Source organism: Gopherus flavomarginatus, chromosome 24 (genome assembly GCF_025201925.1).
Source record: "Gopherus flavomarginatus isolate rGopFla2 chromosome 24, rGopFla2.mat.asm, whole genome shotgun sequence".
In the NCBI taxonomy this organism is placed as follows: domain Eukaryota; kingdom Metazoa; phylum Chordata; order Testudines; family Testudinidae; genus Gopherus; species Gopherus flavomarginatus.
In genome coordinates, this window is record NC_066640.1 from 8276932 (window position 1) to 8296452 (window position 19521).

Here is a 19521-nt window from a genome sequence, read left to right on the forward strand (position 1 = left end):
GCCCATCTCCCCAGTGCTGGTTGCTAAGCTGGGGGCCTGCCTGCCTAAGATGCTTAATCCTGCTGGGGGGCTAGTTGATTCCATCCACATGAGTGGAGTTCTTGCCCCCCCCCCCAGGCATGACGGGGCCCCGTGGAGTGAGCCCTGCCGTCCTCCAGGATCTGCGCTCAGGAGCAGCGGGCAGCCTGCGAATGGCCCAGCGGGAGTGAGGAGGCAGCTCTGCCCTCCACACTGGTTTATGGTCCAGGGCCTCTCGAGGTCTGTGGGAGCCTTCCTGTGAGCAACACGTTGGACCCTGGGCAAGGTGGGTAGTGGGCCCTCCTCCCTCTGCCCTGCCCTGCCCACGTCCAGCCCCGGGAAACAGGACTCCTGGGTTCCATTCCCTGCCATGGGTGGAAGTGGGGATTAGTGGCCTGAGCAGGGACCTAACAGCTTAGACTCCAGGGGTCTAGGTGAGAGGACATGTGGGCTAGAGTAACCTGGGGCTTGGGACCCATAACTGGGTCACCAGAATGCGTCAGAGGGTCACTGCTCGGGGGGTGGTGAGCTGGGGTGCAGCCCTGCTCAGGTTTGGCCCAGTTGCCCTCCATCTGAGAGCGGTCTGGCCAGGACTGAAGCGAGGAGGGTGCTGTTGGTATCACTGTCTGTAGGTAACGTACCCTCCTGTCCTGCCCCCAATGTACCCCTCACCCAGAGCTGGGCAACACCCCCTCATCCTAGAGCCTCGATTTTTCTTCCATTGCATCCCCAGGACCCCAAATCCCCCCATCCCTTCACGTTCTCGCCTATCAGCTGTGTGTTTCTGGGGAGCTATCAGCTTGCTGCCCCTCTCATCGACCCCTCTGCCCCTATATCCTTCCCCTAGCTCCTGCACTGCATATGCACACCCATCTGCCCCCCAATTCTTTCCCCAGTCCCCCCAAACTCCCAAATCCTTCCTCGCTACACCCCCAAGCCCCTGGTCTCCCCCACTTCACCTCCAAGCTCCCAAATCCCCTGATCCCTTACCCTCTGCCCCCATAGGCCCTGTGGGGGATGTGTTTTGGGAGGGGTGTCTTGGTCAGCCAAGTGCCAGGGTGGGTTCCCCAATTGCTCACATCTGGCCCAAGCATCTGGAACCTTAGCTCTGAGCAGCTCCCTCTGGACCCCTGTTGGGGAGGCATCGGGTCTGGGGGTGTCTTGGGGGGTGTCTCTGGGTTGCCCCCAGAGACCATCTATGTTTAAAAATGAGCCCCGAGCCCTGCAAGGTTGCAAACCCCGAGTGAGAGGGGTGGAAGTCAGGACTTCTGGGTTCCGTTTGCAGCTCTGTGGCTTCGGCCAAATCACTCTGGTCTAAAGCGGCCACTGATTTGGCGTGCTTGTGTGTGGCTGCCCGGCCCGCGGCCACCTGGGGCTCTGGCCTCCAGAGGTGCCGAACTCCCCCCAGCTGACTCCTGCTCCATGCTTTGGCAGAGGAGCGCCAGGCCCAGCCGATCGCCCCGAGCGCCACGTGTGGCTCTTCGCGACAGCTGGTCCGTGCGGCTGGAATCCTCACCTGGACGCCGCCCTGGGAAATACGCCGGCTGGACAAGACAACCCAGCGACAGGCCTGGCACTGGGGGGGGCACGCCCGGCATGTGACGAAGGCCGGTTATCAGCGGTGACCGGCTCAGCAGCCTGGGAGAGCGGCGTGGCGTCCTATAGCAGCACAGACCCACCAGCTGCATTGTCTCGCCTGGCTTCGTCTGGGCCACTTACTCAGCCGCCGCTTCCCCCCAGCTACGTGTCACACAAGCCTGTAATGAAGTTTCCCAATTAATTACTGCCATTAGGAATCCAATTAGTGTCTCAGAACTGCTGGCAGGTGGGGGGAGCCGGGGGAGGGGGAGCTTGGCACAATGCAGAAAACCGGCGTGGAATTCTTGCCGCTGCTCGTCCCCTGCCTGCACCCCGGCACGGCACCTGCCCAGGCCTGGATACTGCTCCGCCCGCACCAGGGCAGCACCCAGAGCAGAAGGGGGCGGGGAAGAACTTATCTGGGTGGCTCATGTGGGTCAGATCACATGGCACAGGCCTGTCTGCCTGAGCGAGGCTGCGGCCGCATGCCCTGTGCTCACCTGGCATGCAGCATCTGCAATCAGGGCCTCGCCCGGCCCCACCTCAGCAGACCCATGCAGCCTACAACCACGCCCGACAGCCAGACAAAGGCACCCCCCTCTTCCAGGCTCGCACCCACAAGTGCATACGCTGCACTCAGTCGCAGCTAAATTACAGCCGTGTGTGCACCCAAGATTCATTCGTGCCTAGAATCACATCCCGCGTGCACACGTAACAGCCGTTCACACCTGGACTCATGCCCATGTATGCACCGACGGTCATTCGCAGCCAAAATCACACCTGCCTGTACATACACTAGGCAGCCCCAGCTAGAATCACACCCCTGTGGACACACTGAACTTGTTCACACCCAGAATCACACCCATAGGGCTGCAATCCACTTAATCCCACCTAGGAGCACACCCTTGTGCGTACCCCGTGCTTGGTCACACCCAGAGTCACTGGAATGGCCAATCACACTCATGCACACCTAGAATCACAGCCATATACGTGTGCAACAGGCACTCCTGTAAGCACACCCAGGTGCCTACATCCCCCTTCAGTAGTGACTCTAATCGTGTGTGTGTGTGCGTGTGTGTGTGTGTGTGTGTGCTGGGCAGCCTCCCCACCACCCTGCAGCAGCCACACCCTCTGGGCCCCCACATGGCTCCACCCAACAACACCCCCCTCCCCACACCCCAAAACCTGCTCACCAGCCACAGCGGCAGCTGCTCTGTGTCCCCGCTCCCCCCTTGCGCCATTAGCAGGCGCAGCACCCAGCCCCCATTGATCAGCCTGATTTGAAAAATGAGCCGCAAAGCGCTCTGCTAATCAAGATAAATCAGGCCTGTGGGCTCCCGCTGCCTGGCCCAGGGCTGGGAATGCAGCCCGTGGCAGGGACCAGCACCCTGGGCGCTCCAGGGAGCCCCCCACCCCCCCCCCCCCCGCACACACCGGCGGGCCTTGGGCCACGAGTTAGTGTTACAGGCTTGCCTTGAAAATTCAGCATCATCAGGGCCCCGTCCCTGCCAGATCAGGGGTGAGTCACTGAGAGCACGAGGTAGCCCAGTGCCTCTGTCAGTCATCTCTCTCTCACACACACATATCACACACACATGCACATTCCTACCTAGGGACACACACGGTGCACCCACTCCTGAGCACCTGCCCACAGTCAACCTGAGGTGTGTACACACACACACACACACACTTTTGCATAAACATAGCAGCTCAGCGTTCCCCACGCATGCACAGGTGCACACCCTGAACGCAGGCATAGACACACTTTTGTGCGCGCTCGCGCGCGCACACACACACACACACACACACAGAGGCTTCTGTACTGGTGAACGGAGGAGCAGAAGCCAGGTAGGGGGGCAGGTGGGAGATGTAAAATAGAGAACCCAGCACAAGTTCCTTTGTTAGTGGGGGGGGGGGAGGAGAAACATTTGGGGGGTGCATGTGTGCACTATATAGGGGGTGACATACAGGGCGTGTGTATGGCCTATGGAGTTCATGTGTGCATCATATAGGGGGTGACATACAGGGGTGTGCGTGTGGTCTACCGGGAGGGGGGGTGCATGTGTGCACTGTATAGAGGGTGACATACAGGGGTGTGCGTGTGGCCTACGGGGGTGCATGTGTGATCACACGTGCACTGTAGGGGCTGGGGTGGGGACTGTGTCTTGGGGGGTCAATGAGTAACTCAGCCAAACCACAGGGAGGCCGGTCCCAGCCCTGCCGCGTGCTGCAGCCAGTGCCCCAGTGCTCAATGGCTGCTGCTGGGCCTGGTTGGACACACTGGCAACGACGCTGCTCAGGGTCTAATGGGCAAGGCCGGGGGCACAGACGGCCGCAGCCAGCAGCTCAGCCCCTCCCTGCGCTCGGCAAGGCCGGCACTGGGGGCAGAGGGGAGTCAGAGGCAGGCTTAGCATGGCCGGGGGCTGGTGGTGGAGCTCGGGGGGCAGACTGGGGGTGGAGCTGGGGGATCAGTGACACGCTGCTCTCTGGAACCCCTTTCACCAAGGGCTTGCCAGCCTCCTGGCAGCTCAAGGTAGGCCCTGCAGTAAAATGTGGAAACTGAGGCACAGAGCGAGGTATTGGCTTGCCCCTGGTCACACTGTCCAGAGATGGGACTAGAACCCAGCAATCCTGAATCGCAGTCGCTAACAGCGCCCACTCCCCAGATAAATGATTCTAGGATGCTCCTGCTCCTCCACTCCCCTGGGCACATCCAAAGAGACACACACATACACACGCTCCAAGACTGGCGTCTCGCTGTCTCTCCAGACGTGGATCATCGCAGCGCGCTCCCTGGTTAAGATTTCCCGTGTCTTACACAGCACTTGCCATCAGCAGGTCTCAAGGCGCTCCAAGTCTTTGACCCTCTGTAGCCCCCCACCGCCCCATTGTGCAGCTGCCGACCCAGACGGGGGGGGGGGCAATCCTCTCAGAACAGCCTAGCTCATCCCTGATCCCCTCGACACTGAGTCCACCTGCTCTGGGCTGCGGAAGGGAACTGGAGCCCTGCGGTCCCCAACCCCAGGATCCTGCCCCCCAGCTCCCTCTTCTACCAGCAGCGCATGGAGCTGGGGGGCTTGCGAGGCACCGCACTGAGGGGTGCAGGGGTGGCTGGGACTGACACGGTTGGGCTGACAGCGTCCTGGGGATCAGGCCCTCGTCCCCTGGAGAAGAGGAACAAAGGAAGAGCAGAGAGGAGGGAGGAGAAGCGACGGAGAAAGAGAGAGAGCCAGGAACTGAGCGCAGCCCAGCAAGGAATATCACACCACAGCTGCCCCCCAGGCTAGGATGCGGTGCTGGCGCTGGTCTGTGGGCTCAGAGTGCCCTCCCCGGGCAAAGCCAGGCACTGCACCACCAGCACCCATGTGGTGCAGCTGCCAGGGTCTGCAGCCAGAGACCCGTCAGGGCAGGGGCAACCAGGAGCGGCGCCAGGGTTTTTGGCGCCCTAGGCGGGGGTCCTTCCGTGCTCCCAGTCGGCGGCAATTCTGCGGCGGGTGTGAGGGGGGGTCCTTCCGCGCTCCGGTCTTCAGGGCACGTCAGCGGCGGGTCCTGGAGTGAGTGAAGGACCCGCCGCAGAATTGCTGCCGAAGACCCGGAGCGCAGAAGGACCCCCCGCCGCCAAATTGCCGCCAAGGGCAGTAAAATGCCGTCCCCCCCCCCAATCCTGGTGCCCTAGGTGACAGCCTAGGTCACCTAAATGGAAGCGCCAGCCCTAGGGGCAACAGGCACCGAACTCCAGCCAGGGCCTGTCCCGGGACTGCTTGTCTTAGCTATCAGCGCCTGTGCCAGTGCCAGGCGGGATGGGGATCCCCAAGGGACGGGCTATGTAGAGCAAAGGGAGAGAATCAGACCCAGTATTGTCCCCCTCTGAGACCCAGTTACACCCTGGGGGACACTGCTGGACACCCGGGCCGAGGCCCTTGGGACGCCACTAGCCACCCAGCTGCCTGGGCCAAGGCCCTGGGGACGCTACTAGCCACCCGGCACCTGGGCCGAGGCCCTGGGGACGCTGCTAGTCAACCAACCACCTGGGCTGAGGCCTGGGGATGCTGCTAGCCACCCGGCTGCCTAGGCTGAGGTCCTGGGGTCACTGATAGCCACCCGGCCACCTGGGCCGAGGCCCTGGGGATGCTGCTAGCCACCTGGCACCTGGGCCGAGGCCCTGGGGATGCTGCTAGCCACCCAGCCGCCTGGGCTGAGGCCTGGGGTCACTAATAGCCACCCGGCTGCCTGGGCTGAGGCCCTGGGGTCACTGATAGCCACCCGGCCACCTGGGCCGAGGCCCTGGGGATGCTGCTAGCCACCCAGCCGCCTGGGCCAAGGCCCTAGGGATGCTGCTAGCCACCTGGCCACCTGGGCTGAGACCCTGGGGAATGCCGCTGGCCACCCAACCGCCTGGGCTAAGGCCCTGGGGAATGCTGCTGGCCATCCTGCTGCCTGGGCCAAGGCCCTGGGGGATGCTGCTGGCTACCCAGCCATCTGGGCCGAGGATGGCATGGGCTGGAGCCTGGAGATGGCAAGACGGGGGAGCAGGGATCGGCAGGCCCTGAGCTGGAATACGTGGTCCGCCCCAGCCTCGTCTGTACTGGGCACGTAGACTCCCACAGCCCGGATGCAGCCTGCCCCCCCCAGCAGGCCCTGCAGAGCCCCAGGGCCGTCAGGGATCTCTGGCACATTGACACCGCGGGGGTAGCGTGAAAGAAATGGACTGCGACAGTTCAGAGCTCAAGGGCTGAGGTGCTTGTGCCATGCACGCTGTTACGCCTTAATTGCAGCCACGCGCCCTGGAATCCTGCCCCTGGTGTGGGGTTTAGGCCCCACTGGCCAGATGAAAACCATGCAGGCTAAGAATCAGCCGTTGCTGGACTGAAGGCCCAACACTCTGTTCTAGTGTTCTAGACATGCATCTGACGAAGTGGGTATTCACCCACGAAAGCTCATGCTCCAAAACGTCTGTTAGTCTATAAGGTGCCACAGGATTCTTTGCTGCTTTTACAGATCCAGACTAACATGGCTACCCCTCTGATACTCTGTTCTAGGTAAGAATCCCGCGCAGAATAAATCTCAGTGTTGCAGCCAGCCACTGTAGAGAGAGACTCTACTCCCCCCAGCCCCCCTGTCTGCAAGCTTAGCTGCGCTCATAGATTTTAAGACCAGAAGGAACCGTGATGATCATCGAATCAGACCTCCTATATAACACGGCCTTTAAATCTCCTCCCATGACTCCTGCATCAGGAGGGCAAATGGGGCACGGCCCATTATAGAACCTCCACGTGTTTTATTTTAATGTGGTTTTGTGGGCTTGAGCTTGTTTGTGACTTACAAATGTTGTTTGGTCTTCCCTTGTCTTGGAGAACTCCTGGGAAGAGCTGGAGATGCGTATTCAAGGCTTTCTCTGCCTGTAATTGAACAGATGGGACAGGGACTCGAACTCAGAGAGCTTTCCACCCAGCTGTTCGTTAGGCATTTGAGTAAAATACGTTAACAAAAATCAAACAAAACTCAAAGACTTTTGATCAGGCTGGGAAAAAATCACTTCTTCCCTCATTTAGTCAAATTTCACTTCCCTGGTATCTATGATTCTTTCCACCTCCTTTTTCTGCAGACAGACTTCCAGGAAACAAGGAAAGACAAAATTCAACAAGCAAGAAACTGTGGCCTGCATTGTGCAGGAGGTCAGACTAGATGATCATAATGGTCCCTTCTGACCTTAAAGTCTATGAGTCTATAAGAAACAGGGAAAAAATTGCTCTTTAAATAAACCTGTCAGATAGAGTGGGGCAAAATTTTTCAGATAAATCATTTATTTACTGCAACATTTCACTACCACGTGAAATTTTCTTCAACTTTTTGATTTGCTGAAAAATTATGAAAAATGTATCGTTTGATCTGATTTTTTCCCCCCCAAAATTACCAGTGAACTGAAAAATCCATTAGCCACCCAGCTCAACTTTCAGGTCAGGTCCTCTTCATGCATCAGAAGAGGCAGAAAACAGCCTTAAAGCCAGTCCCCACCTTCTAAAACCATACACAGCTTTGCTTGTTTGATCAACACACCTGCTTTTATTTTAACAATACAAACGTCAGACGCACACTTGAAAAAGCCATCAAAGCCAGCCTGCATCTGAACAAGTGCGCAGAGAGGTCAAGACATGACAGATGCCAAAGGACAGTGTTGCATTCAGACAGCTTTTCTTTAGAGTCCATTTTACAGAATCCACTGAGAAGAAAAAAATATATATAAATAATAGACAATAATTATAATAGTAATAAGAAACCATTGCATTTACAAAAGCATCTTTCATCCAAGGATCTCAAAGTGCTTTAGAAAAGGGGGTAGGAATTATACCCACATCACAGAGAGGGAAACTGAGGCACAAACAGGGAAAGTGATGTCTCTGATTTCACAGTGAGTTAGTGGCAGAGCCAGGATTCCGAGCTAAGTCCTCTGCTCTAACCACTAGACACGGTTGCCTTGCTACATGCTTATTACATACAGTGTGCAACAGATATTGCAACTGCATGCACGGTCTTTGGAGACCATATTGTGTTACACAGATGAATGGTGTATGTGCCGCTTGTGGGCCTGGGCATGTAATTAGAGGTGCCAGGCCTCCAGGATTGCTCTGGAGTTTCCAGGAATTAAAGATCAAGCTTTAATTAAAGATGATGTTACATGACAAAAACCTCCAGGAATATGTCCGACCAAATTTAGCAGCTATGGCTGCAATTGCCAGGGCCTGTGTCCAGGAAGGCAAAGCGGTGGAGAATGATTAAGGTGAATCACTTAGATTATAAACACCTCCAGAGTCTACTTAACACCCCCCCAACCCCAGGCGGGAATAGACTGATTCAAACTGGTTTTTTTCAGACATTAGCAAACAAAGAAAGGGCTTTTGGCATAATGAGGCTGGGTTTAAACTGCCTCAGGGTGTCTTTCTGAGCCAGCCAGCGGATGGGAGTGTCTGGCCCCAACCCTTCCAGAAAGACCTTGGCCTACCAGGGCCCCATGAGACTGATGAATTACGGCCGGGCAGCTCCTAGCATGTTCCCAGCAACTTGTCTTTCCAGGTTTCCTCTGTAATGGTGTCGCCTTAAGAATGAAGGTGCTTGTTCAGAGCTGGCTGGTAACTTACAACTGCAGGCCCCCCTGTTTATAGCCCTCGGGGGAAAAGCAAAACCCAAGTGCTGGCCTGCGGGCAGACCGGCTTGCTGGGATATTGCATGTACAGCAGGGAGCTGTGCAGACTGAAAATCCCTGTCAGGCGGGGGAGAGATGCCCAAAAGAGGCGACCACTAGGAGCTGGAAACCTTAAGTGGGGGCCCTCCGGGGAGCACCGAGGGGGAATAAAGGTGCAGTTACCCCGACACTGCGACGCCGTTTACAGATGAACAGTCCGGAGAAGAGTTTGCTACATTTTCTTCATCGGTCACCATGGACAAGTCGTCTGGCAGCCCATCCACCTAGGCACTGTAATCCCAGCCAGGCCGGTGGGCATCCCAGCTAGTCCCCATCTCATGAGGGCTCCCCTGCCAAGCCACAGGGCTGAATGAGAAGCAGCACACGTGCCCGCCAGCAGGTGGGTGGAGAAAGTACACAAGGAAGCGTTATTTGCTCCTTGTCCTAACACAGACCTAGGGGCCACCAAATGAAATGACTAGGCAGCAGGCTTAATACAAACGAAAGGAAGTATTTCTTCACACAATGCACAGTCGACCTGTGGAACTCCTTGCCAGAGGAGGTTGTGAAGGCCAAGACTATAACAGGGTTCAGAAAAGAACTAGATATGTTCATGGAGGATAGGTCCATCAATGGCTATTAGCCATGCTGCGCCGTGTGCAGCCCCGAGCACATGGGCGGCACTTAACCCCAATGAGAGGCAGCCCCAGGGTCCAGGTGGAAAGGGGCAGGGTTAGAACCATAGAAGCAAAGTGGGCAGGGCTCTGACTGGGGGCATCTGAGTGCTGCATGGACCTTCATGGCCTTTCCGTTGCCCTCTGCTTGAAGGAGGCGGCCTTTTTGGAAGCTTTCGTGGGGCCAGGGCTCCGTTCTGTAACTGGAGGCTTCCAGCTGTGCCCCCTTCTCTGGAACTCCTGGATGTAGAGGCTGGTCTGCTTCATCTCACTACTGGCTCGGGGGCTGTCTTTCTTTCCCTCTTCCTTTTTGCGGAACAGAACGTTCACATAGATTGCCTGCCCTGGATTTCAAACAGAAGTTATGCTGGAAAGCGTTAATGGCTGCCGTCAAGAACAGACAGTCACAGACCTGGTCAAAGCCGCTGTGTGTGCTAAGCATACTTCTTTCAGCCTAAAAGAAAGGAGCAAGTAAGTCCTTTTGTGGCGTGAGATAGCTGGAGATAGTGGGAGACAACAGAAGCCACCGCCCAAGGCAATTGACCACACGGCAACACCTGTGCAGCGCTAAGCCATGTGGCCTGAGGGGTTTCCCTTGGACTGGTTGCAAATGCATAGCCGAGGGGATTGCTTGGCAAGCTGTGTATGTGAGTGAGGCAGAAAACCAGCAGTTATCAAGAGAAGTCATTGGGAGCATGGTGCTGAGAGGGTAAAAGAGAGCCCCGTGGGGTACAGGCCTTGGTGGAAAAGCAGTATTGGCAATCATGAGCAAGCAAATTGCCTGTTGTTGTTTGTTCCTACTGTGTTCAGGGAAACAGGACTTTGTTGACATTGCTTGTAAATAAACAGGCTTGCCCCCAAAGAAATCCCTGACTCATATCATCAATCTCTCCTCCGACTGGAAACCACCCAGCCAGGCGCTGCTCAGGCCAAACACACACAGCAGAAATGATCTTCTATTACCCCACGGCTTTTCCTCCTGGAGGAGTTTCAGAATTATTTACAAATGCCATACTCAGGAATTGCATTCTCCTGCCCCCTGGAATGCAACCCATTCTGGGGCAGGACACGGCACCTATTTAACAGCTACACCACGATGGCTGCTTAGGACAGGAAATGAAAAAGGGTCCTGCGTCTGGATGAGACAGCACGGGTGGTGAGTGGTTTCAAGACGTGGAATGGAATCCGTACAAGATACCCAGGGCTAATGGCTTCCCCTGTGGTAAATACCTGCTGTGGCCTTTAACAACCAGGAGGGGTCAGAAGGGACGTCATCTCTAGCAGTGCTGTGCCCCCTGGCATTAGGGTGACCAGATGTCCCAATTTTATAGGGACAGTCCCGATTTTTGAGTCTTTTTTCCTATATAGGCTCCTACTACCCCCCACCCCCTGTCCCAATTTTTCACATTTGCTGTCTAGTCACCCTAACTGGTGTCACACTGGGAAACTGCCTCAAGGAAGAGCATCATCCCCTCAGCCATCAGCACCCCCTTGGAAATCTGCCGTCCCAGGGCAGACCCCAGCTCACCCTGCTTGGTTTGCACCAGCTGAGCAACCCAGCGAAGTGGGGATGCAGGAAGCTTGTGCAGGAAATGAGCGCTAGTGGATAGGGCCCAGTGCAGCAGCTTCCCAGCTGGTGGGGGAGGGATAGCTCAGTGGTTTGAGCATTGGCCTGCTAAAGCCAGGGTTGCGAGTTCAATTCTTGAGGGGGCCATTTGGGGAACTGGGGTAAAAATCGGGGGATTGGTCCTGCTTTGAGCAGGGGGTTGGACTAGATACCTCCTGAGGTCCCCTCCAACCCTGAGATTCTATGGTTCTGAAACTCCCCTGCTGTGAAATGGGTAAGGGGTGATTTTAACCACATGCCCTCTTGTATGTAGACACAGCTTCTTTAAAAGTCGCTGCTGGAGGGCAGCACTGCTCAGCCAGCCCCCTTTGGTATAGAAAGAACAGCTGGGATCTCTGCCCAGGTGACTCCCAAGGCAGAGAGTTGCTCACTAAGGTGGCCCAGGGGGTCACAGAGCCCTGGGGGATCCTTGCCATCTCTCAGCCACTGCGAGGGGCAGGGTCCCTGCTCCATCCCTGGGGACATGGGCTGCAGTGGGAGTCATCGGGGGCTCTCTTACCTGGATCTCTGCGCCTGCGTTTGTAGCAGCAGATCACGGCCGGCAGCAGGAGCAGCGCGGTGATGGCCAACGCTCCAGCCAGGCCCAGCCACAACACTAGATCTGAAACAGCAGGACAGAGCCATCAGCCTCTCCGGGTGCCCCACCTTGTCCAGCACCCTCCACCTGGAGACAGGCAGCTCTGTCCCAGCTGGCCTGGCCTGATGCTGCAACTCACCGCGGAGTCCCAGGCAGTGACTCCTGCTCCAGGCTCCTTGCTGGGGCACCATGTCCTGTGATGATGCCATGGGGAATGCCCGGGGCTGGGCCAGGCATGGGCAGTGAGGGCTAGACAGGGATTTCCCGCCTTTGGATGCCAAAGTGATGTTCCAGAATCAATTTCAAGGGCTTGTTAGCCACAGGAAGGGGCTGGCCCAGGTGCAGCAAGGAGAGATCTGGAGGCGGCAGAAGAGGTTTCGGTAGGTGTGACCTGGGTCCCCTGGAGGGGCAAGGCAGGGGAGGTCTGGATGGGTGTGACTCCGGGGTCCCCTGGGCCCCCTGCGGGTTTAATGCCTCTCACCTCTGCTGTGATTCCTCAGCCAACCTCCTCCTTCTGCTGCTGCTGTCGAGAGAAATAAACACCTGTCACTGGGCAACTTCCCCAGCCCCCCTTGCTCTGTGTCCTGGGGGAAGGGGGCTGCCCCGGCCAGGGCTTACTGCGCTCCTGGAGTCGGCCCTATTTCAATTCGCGACCCCCGGCAATCACGGATCCCCCATACGAGGCTCCCCCCGCCCTGCCCTTTGGATCTGAATTCACTTTCTCTGCCCAGTGCACAGTTCTGCAGACCTTTCGGTCGCACCATTAGCACGGCACAAACACAGGACACCGGTGAAGTGTGAGAGGCCACAGCAGCCGGACTCCATGTCTGCAGCAGTTGCATTACAACTTTCAGTCTTCTGGATTTTAAACCATGAGGGCTGGTCAGCAGAGACCTTCACAGGCATCCCATAATACTTGACCGTTTATAACGCTCCAGCAAATTTCCCTTAAACAAATAGGTCAGCTCCGGCTTCTCCAGATGGCCACTCTTGGTAAAGGCTCATGATTCTTTTCCGTGATTTTCCATGTCTTGGCCACAACTCGGCCTCAATTATTTGAGGACCCTCCCACCTGACTCCTGAACCATGCCCAGGGCTGCTAGACACCACGGTGATGGGCACGTGAGTTACATTAGCCAGGCTTTGGAGGGGAATGCGCCACGACATCAGATATTTCTGTGGCAACCATGTGATGCGAGAGAGAAAATTCATCACAATCCGTGAGCAGCACGACAGCAGCGTTTTCCACTGCCACGCACTGCGAGAGCCCAGCACGGGCAGGGTCAAGGCCAAGCTCCTTGCTGGTGCTGGCTGAGCGTGGGGCACTGCCCACACAGACTCTATGGCCTGGCTTCCCCTCCCACCCCCAGGGACTGCTGAGAGGGCTGGGCAGCTGGGGACCCAGCGAGCCAGCTGCAGGAGCTCGCTGGGCACCGCCCAGCAATTAGCACACAGGCCATCTGTGTTCCTCGCTCACTGGCCAGTGGGTGCCCAGCTGGGGAATTCTGTCTGCAGGGTTCCAGCCAGCCCCGAACTGGGAGCCGCTCCCAGCACAGGCCCAATTGGGTGCAATGGGGGAGCTTTTGGGGGGTGGCCGTATGGGGCTTGCAGGAGACACACAGGCAGACACGGTCTGCAGTGTGCATAAAGCCACAAGGCAGAGAAGTGGGTGCTCCTGGGAAGAGGCTGGCAGAAGACAGGATGCAGAGCCCACAGGGGAGAGGGGCCCACAGGGAGCAGGTAAGGCACAGGGCCTGTAAGGTGGGCATGCAGCCTGCTGTGGGGAGGAGATAGACAGCTGCAGGGCTCCGGGCAGGTCGCGCTGTGGTTTCAGCAGCTGAAGCTGTGGGTGGCACATGAGAACAGAAGCACAGCCCTGATCGGAAGTGAGACACCTGACATCCGACCAGGGAGGGGGATGGAGAAACCCCCACCCAACACCATGCTGTGGGGTGCAGCCCGGGGGAGGGGAGGGGCTCTACCAGTAAGTGGGGCTGTAGAGAACTGCCCTCCCCCACTTCCCCTAGGGAGCAGGCAGTGCTCTCAGATGCTGCCCCATCCATCTGGAGCCAGATCATCCCCCTCACCTAGAGGCTGATCCTGTTTGGTGCTGATCCCTGGAGCAGGAGCAGGCCCACTGGCCCGACTGGGAGTGTGTTGCAGGTTCCCTTCCCCCTCTGCCCTGGCAGCACCCCTGCCCCCCTACCTGAGGTATTCAGCATCGTCCCGTTGCCCGTGGCATCCAGATTCACCGGGATCTCCACGATGGCTTTGCACACGTACCACCCCACGTCATCCTCATTGATGTTGCTCATCCTCAGGGTGAACTTAGGGGGGTGCCAGGTGAAGCTGAGGCGGGCGTCATCACAGACCCCCACACCCCTGCAGCAGTTGGAGACACTGGTTTTGTTCAGCACCACCTGGCAGAAAACCATCAGGGGGCTGTCCCTCTGCCACTCTACACGGAGCTGCTCCCAGCGCTGGGCAGTGTTGATCTGGCAGGACAGCTCCACCGAGCCCCCCACCGGGGCCAGGATCTGGGCAGGATCTTGCCTCACTTTCAGGGTCCCTGCTTCCTCGCTGGCTTCTAGCAGAAAGGCTGAGGGGAGGAAGTAACCGCATAGAGACACTTCCACCATGGATCTCAAAGCACCTCCCAATGATGGGTTTTACCACCCTCAATTTACAGCTTGGGAAACCCAGGTACAGAGCCAGGCAGTGACTCACATAAGCAGACACAGTTGGTATCGAACCCAGGAGTTCTGACTCCCAGTACCCGCTAACCACTAGACCACACTCACTCCCCGAACCAGGTATAGTCCTGACCCCTCGCCTCCTGCTCTAACCACCAGATGACATGGCCTCTGGACCAAACTCCTTCTCTCAAAGGCACCACTTCTGAGATCCCACGTACAACCTTGGGGACCCCATCAGAACAGCTCTGAGCCTGACTGACCCCCAGACCAGCCATCCTGGGTCACAAATCCCAGGTCCCCTCCCTTGTCAGAACATCTTTCCCCTGAAGAACAGGCCCTGCCGGTGCATCTGCCCAGGCACCAGTGGTTTGAAAGCTCGATCCTGTCTCTGCAGCTCAAACCAGCTCCTGTGTTTCTCTCGCCCAGAAGCAGAGCGGGGACGACTTTCGGGCTCGGCTGGGTGTGTTACGCTAGCCCTCAGCAGGCATCGCCGAGGGCCGAATCCAGCCCTGGACTGGCTGCTTAGCCCAGAGTTAGGGTTAGTTAGAAATGAATTTGTTGAGCGGGGAGGGTTAAATCATATTAAACCCAAAACCCTCAAAATGGAGACCAGAGGTTTTGCAAAACCCCTAACCCTCCTAGGTGCTCCTGCCCTTGCTGGGGAGGCTGAGAAAGGCCCCGATCCTGCAAAGACGGTGTTCACACCCTACTTTTCATTCAGTGTTTGTGTTGCACCAGGCATGACGGGGTCCTAGTCTCTGGCTCCGAGGATACACATCATAACGATTCTAATTAACTCTCTGCATGAGAGCAGCCCCACTAGGACTATTCAAATACATAGTCCCTGGATGACTGACCAGGGCCGGAGCGTGCCCAGCGCGTGGCCCCGATCCTGTGACTGACGACGCTTGGGCATTGATTCCAGCTGAGTGCTGCTCCAGCACCACAGCTCGCCTGCCCGCTGTCATTCACAGGATTCGGGGCCACCATGGGCCAAGCAGGCCACGAGTGCAATTCCCCAGCAGTTTCACGTGGAAACCCAAGGAAGGCGAATGCTCCCCTCACCCTGGGTCCATCCTGCCTAGCTCGTGAGCTCTCTGGGACAGGAACTGTCTAATCTCCTGTGTTTGTTCACCTCCAGCACAGCGGGCCCCGATCTCGGCTGGCCCCTAGGCCCTGTCGTAACAGACATCATTAATAATAATGTGCTGGCTGCGCTGAAGGCAGGGGAGATTGGCAGCTCTGCAGTATTGGGCGGCCTCGAAATGTCACCAGCCTGAAGGAAGTTTAGTCCTATAGGTTTTGCACGAGTCCTAGAACAAATGGGAGGGGAGGGTCTTTTAGGATACCCCCAAAGTACCCAGCTTCAATTAACAGAGGGAGGGACGGGGGAAGACCCCCTCCCTCTTCTGGAGGGGAGGGGGGGTTCCCTCCGCCAGCTGGAGAATCCTGGGGCCACAAAGGGGCCGGAACAAAGGGGCCAGAACAGGAGGCGATGGGACAAAGGTTGCTATGCAGGCCGGGGGAGGGGTGGGAGATAGGGGTGCAGTAAATTATCCCCAGGGAGAAGCTGAGACAAAACGGCTGCTGCTGGGGAGGGAAAGGAGGGAGGCTGCAGCAGCAGAGCCCCCTCCCCCCCCAACAGCCCCCTGCATTCTCTGGTGGAGCGTGGGGGGGAGGGGAGTACACACCTCTCTCCCTTGCCTATCTCCCAGCCTCCCCCTTCACTCTGCAGCCCTACAGGAGGCGTTGAGAGGGGATTGGGGTGTTACCAGTGTCTGGTGTGATAGGGCCCCGGTTCTATGAGGCTGGAGAGTCCCCAGACCTGGTTAGACAGCGCCTAGATGATACCACTTCCCGGCGGGCACCAAGCGAAGCTGCGGTGAATCCCTGACTCCGGGAAGGTGCGTATCTGCCATGGCCACTCATAGAATCATTGAATCTCAGGGTTGGAAGGGACCTCAGGGGATATCTAGTCCAACCCCCTGCTCAAAGCAGGACCAATCCCCAATAAAATCATCCCAGCCAGGGCTTTGTCAAGCCTCTAAGGAAGGAAGGAGATTCCACCACCTCCCTAGGGAACCCATTCCAGTGCTTCACCACCCTCCTAGTGAAATAGTGTTTCCTAATATCCAACCTAGACCTCCCCCACTGCAACTTGAGACCATTGCTCCTTGTTCTGTCACCTGCCACCACTGAGAACAGCCTAGCGCCATCCTCTTTGGAACCCCCTTCAGGTAATTGAAAGCAGCTGTCAAATCCCCCCTCATTCTTCTCTTCTGCAGACTAAACAATCCCAGTTCCCTCAGCCTCGCCTCATAAGTCATGTGCTCCAGCCCCCTAATCATTTTTGTTGCCCTCCGCTGGACTCTCCAATTTCCCCACTCCCCAGCACAGAGGGCTTCCTGCCTCCTGCTTCCCTGGAACTTGGCCAATTAGGCTGGAGCTGGCTGGAGCATCCCCAAACCTTGCCTGGCAGACAGGGCCTGGAGCTGGCCTGGCCCTGCAGAGAACCTGGGGATTTGGGATCCAGCTGGCTGGGTGGATTGGAAACCTCTGAAAAGCGGGCCCTGCGTGCTCCCCAAAATCATGCAAAGCTTAGCCCTAAATGCCTGGGGTTTTGATCGTGCTGTGCACTCACCTGCTAAGAGCAACAGGAGGAGACACTCCTCCAGCCTCTGCATTGCAGCTTGTGGGGGGCTGGCTCTGCTTAGCCGGCTCATTGAGTGTCTCCAGCACCGGTTGCTAAGTCTCTGATTGACCCTCCGGCTGAGATCTAGACAGCGTGTCTTCTAACCTCTCTCCCCACCTCTCTGCGCTGTGCAGAGACTGAGCTTCCTGCCACAGCACCAGCATGACCTACTCAGCAGGGAAGCAAAGAGTCAGAGCGTCTCCAGACAGGCCCCTGCTCTCCAGTAATGACACCTGGAGCTCAGGGCACTTTAATGGGTTAAGGTGGATATAATCCCCTTTTTACAGATAGGGAAACCGAGGCACAAAGAAGCAACTAACTCAAGGTCACCCAGTGACTCAGCAGCAGAGCCGAGAACAGAGCTCTGGAGTTCTGGCTCCCAGCCCAGTGCTCTGACCATAAGAACAGCCAGACTGGGTCAGACCAATAGTCCATCCAGCCCAGTATCCTGTCTTCTGACAATGGCCAATGCCAGATGCTATGAACAGAACAGGGCAATTTATCAAGTGATCCATCTTCTGTCAGACAGAGGTTTAGGGACACCCAGAGCATTACTGACCATCTCGGCTAATTGCCATTGATGGACCGATCCTCCAGGAACTTATCTAATTCATTTTTGAACCCAGTTACAGTTTTGGCCTTCACGACATCCCCCTGGCAATGAGTTCCACAGGTTGACTGTGCACTGGGTGAATACTTCCTTCTGTTTGTTGTAAACCTACTGCCTATTCATTGGATGATTCCTGGGTTACGTGAAGGGGTAAATAATACTGCCTTATTCCACACTCTTCATGATTTTATAGATCTCAATCATATCCTGCCCCCCCTTTTCCAAGCTGAGCAGTCCCACTTGTTTTAATCTCTCCTCCAATGAAAGCTGGTCCATACCCCTAATCATTTTTGATGCTCATATCTCTGTACTTCCCCCCACCCCAGTTTATCATCTTTGAGATGAGGCACCAGAACTGCAGGCAGTATTCAAGATGTGGGTCTACCACGGATTCCTATAGTGGCACTGTGATACTTTCTGTCTTAATATCTATCCTTTTCCTAATGGTTTCCTAACATTCTGTTTGCTTTTTTGACTTCTGCTGCATGTTGATCTCCAGGCCACCCTCTGCCCCAGAGCTGGAACAGAACCCAGGAGTCTTGGCTTTTAGTCCTATGCCTGAACCAGGCAGCTAATCTCCCTTTTGCCTCACCCTACCCCACAGCCTCGAGTCTGGGGAGGAGGCGAGGTCAACGATCATTGGGATTTCAGCACTCCTATTCCCCTGACCCCGCAAAGTCCCTACAGCACCCCTGGCTGGAGTAAGCTGGGACTGGAGAAGCCAGGAGCATCCTGGTCCCCCCTTTTAGCTAATGGCCTCACAACATCCCCTTAGAGCGCCCCCTTCTGGGAGAGGCAGGCATTGGAGGGCCCTGGGTTTCCCCACCAGCTGACTTTTCTAGGTTACTCTCAACATGGAGGCGAAGTCTGGGAGCAGCCCTCCCCAGAGGCGAGTGATGGGACAGGGGTGAGTGCACGTTCTTCAAAGAAAGCGAGAAACTGAAACACCCCCCATCCCGCCATGAGCATCAGGCCTGGCGCTCCCACTCGCAGACGCAGCCTCTGAGGCAGACCACAGAACGTGGTCTCATTTAGCGACATGTAGTTCAGTGACCAAAGACAGCTGACAGAACTAGAGCACCTGGAAATGACGTCTTAGCTGTGCAAATTGCACCCACACGCGGCTACACAGGGTCACCGGAGGCAATCGCCTCTGCATTGACTCACACTGCCCTGGCTCAGCGAGAGCCAGGCTGTTGCACCAGATCATGTCCACCCTGCACAGGGGCAGATGAACCCATGCACAGAATTACCCCCCTGTTGTGTGCTCAGTCACCCCTGTCCCATGGGTACAGACACTGAATCACTCCCACTAGGTATACAGAATCCCCCGCCCCTTGCACACAGCTATAGTTTCGCTGCTACCAGCCTGGCTACACTCAGTGATACAGGGGGCAGACACCACACACCCTGTGATAGCGGGCCTGAGGCCTCACCCTGCACAATAACCAGCCGGCGAGGGACAGGCTGCAAAAGTAACACCCACGCTGCAGAGCGATGCTCACGCTCGAGCAAGGTGCCAGCCGCACAGAATCACACCCACCAGGCACACAGAGCCACAGGCATGGACACCACATCCTCAAAAGCGTGGGTGCCATCCTTTGCTCATCCTACTAACGTGGACAGGTGCTAGCCAGCTCCCTACCCCCGCCACGGCCAGCAAACTCTAGCCCCCACCTCCCTGGACTGCTCTCTGCTCCCCCAGGCACCTCCCCACCCCGCTGCAATCCTAGCACCCCTTAGGGTGACCAGATGTCCTGATTTTATAGGTACAGTCCTGATATTTGGGGTCTTTTTCTTATATAGGGTCCTAGTACGCCCCACTCCCTGTCCCGATTTTTCACATTTGTTGTCTGGTGACGGTCACCC

The 19521-nt window shown here is 56.7% G+C and overlaps 1 protein-coding gene across 1 annotated transcript; it reads right to left on the reverse strand.

The window, feature by feature from the left end:
• Nucleotides 1–9250: 9250 nt before the first annotated feature.
• Nucleotides 9251–17062, reverse strand: TMIGD2 (transmembrane and immunoglobulin domain containing 2). The gene is made up of 5 exons (XM_050934521.1): nucleotides 16992–17062; nucleotides 13861–14253; nucleotides 12136–12177; nucleotides 11577–11678; nucleotides 9251–9794 (listed from the first exon to the last, which is right to left on the reverse strand). Exons 1-5 carry the CDS (start codon nucleotides 17032–17034, stop codon nucleotides 9574–9576), a joined length of 801 nt encoding a protein of 266 aa, XP_050790478.1. The 5' UTR covers nucleotides 17035–17062; the 3' UTR covers nucleotides 9251–9573.
• Between the last annotated feature and the right edge of the window lie 2459 nt (nucleotides 17063–19521).

What these genes read in the sequence shown, in the direction of transcription:
- TMIGD2 (XM_050934521.1), bottom strand. Translation starts at nt 17,034, where the DNA reads ATGCAGAGGCTGGAGGAGTGTCTCCTCCTGTTGCTCTTAGCAG. An exon ending in GCTGAGGAATCACAGCAGAG is followed by an intron (nt 11,679 to 12,135) that starts GTGAGAGGCATT and finishes CTGCTGTTTCAG; the next exon opens with ATCTAGTGTTGTGGCTGGGC. An exon ending in ACGCAGGCGCAGAGATCCAG is followed by an intron (nt 9,795 to 11,576) that starts GTAAGAGAGCCC and finishes TTTGAAATCCAG; the next exon opens with GGCAGGCAATCTATGTGAAC.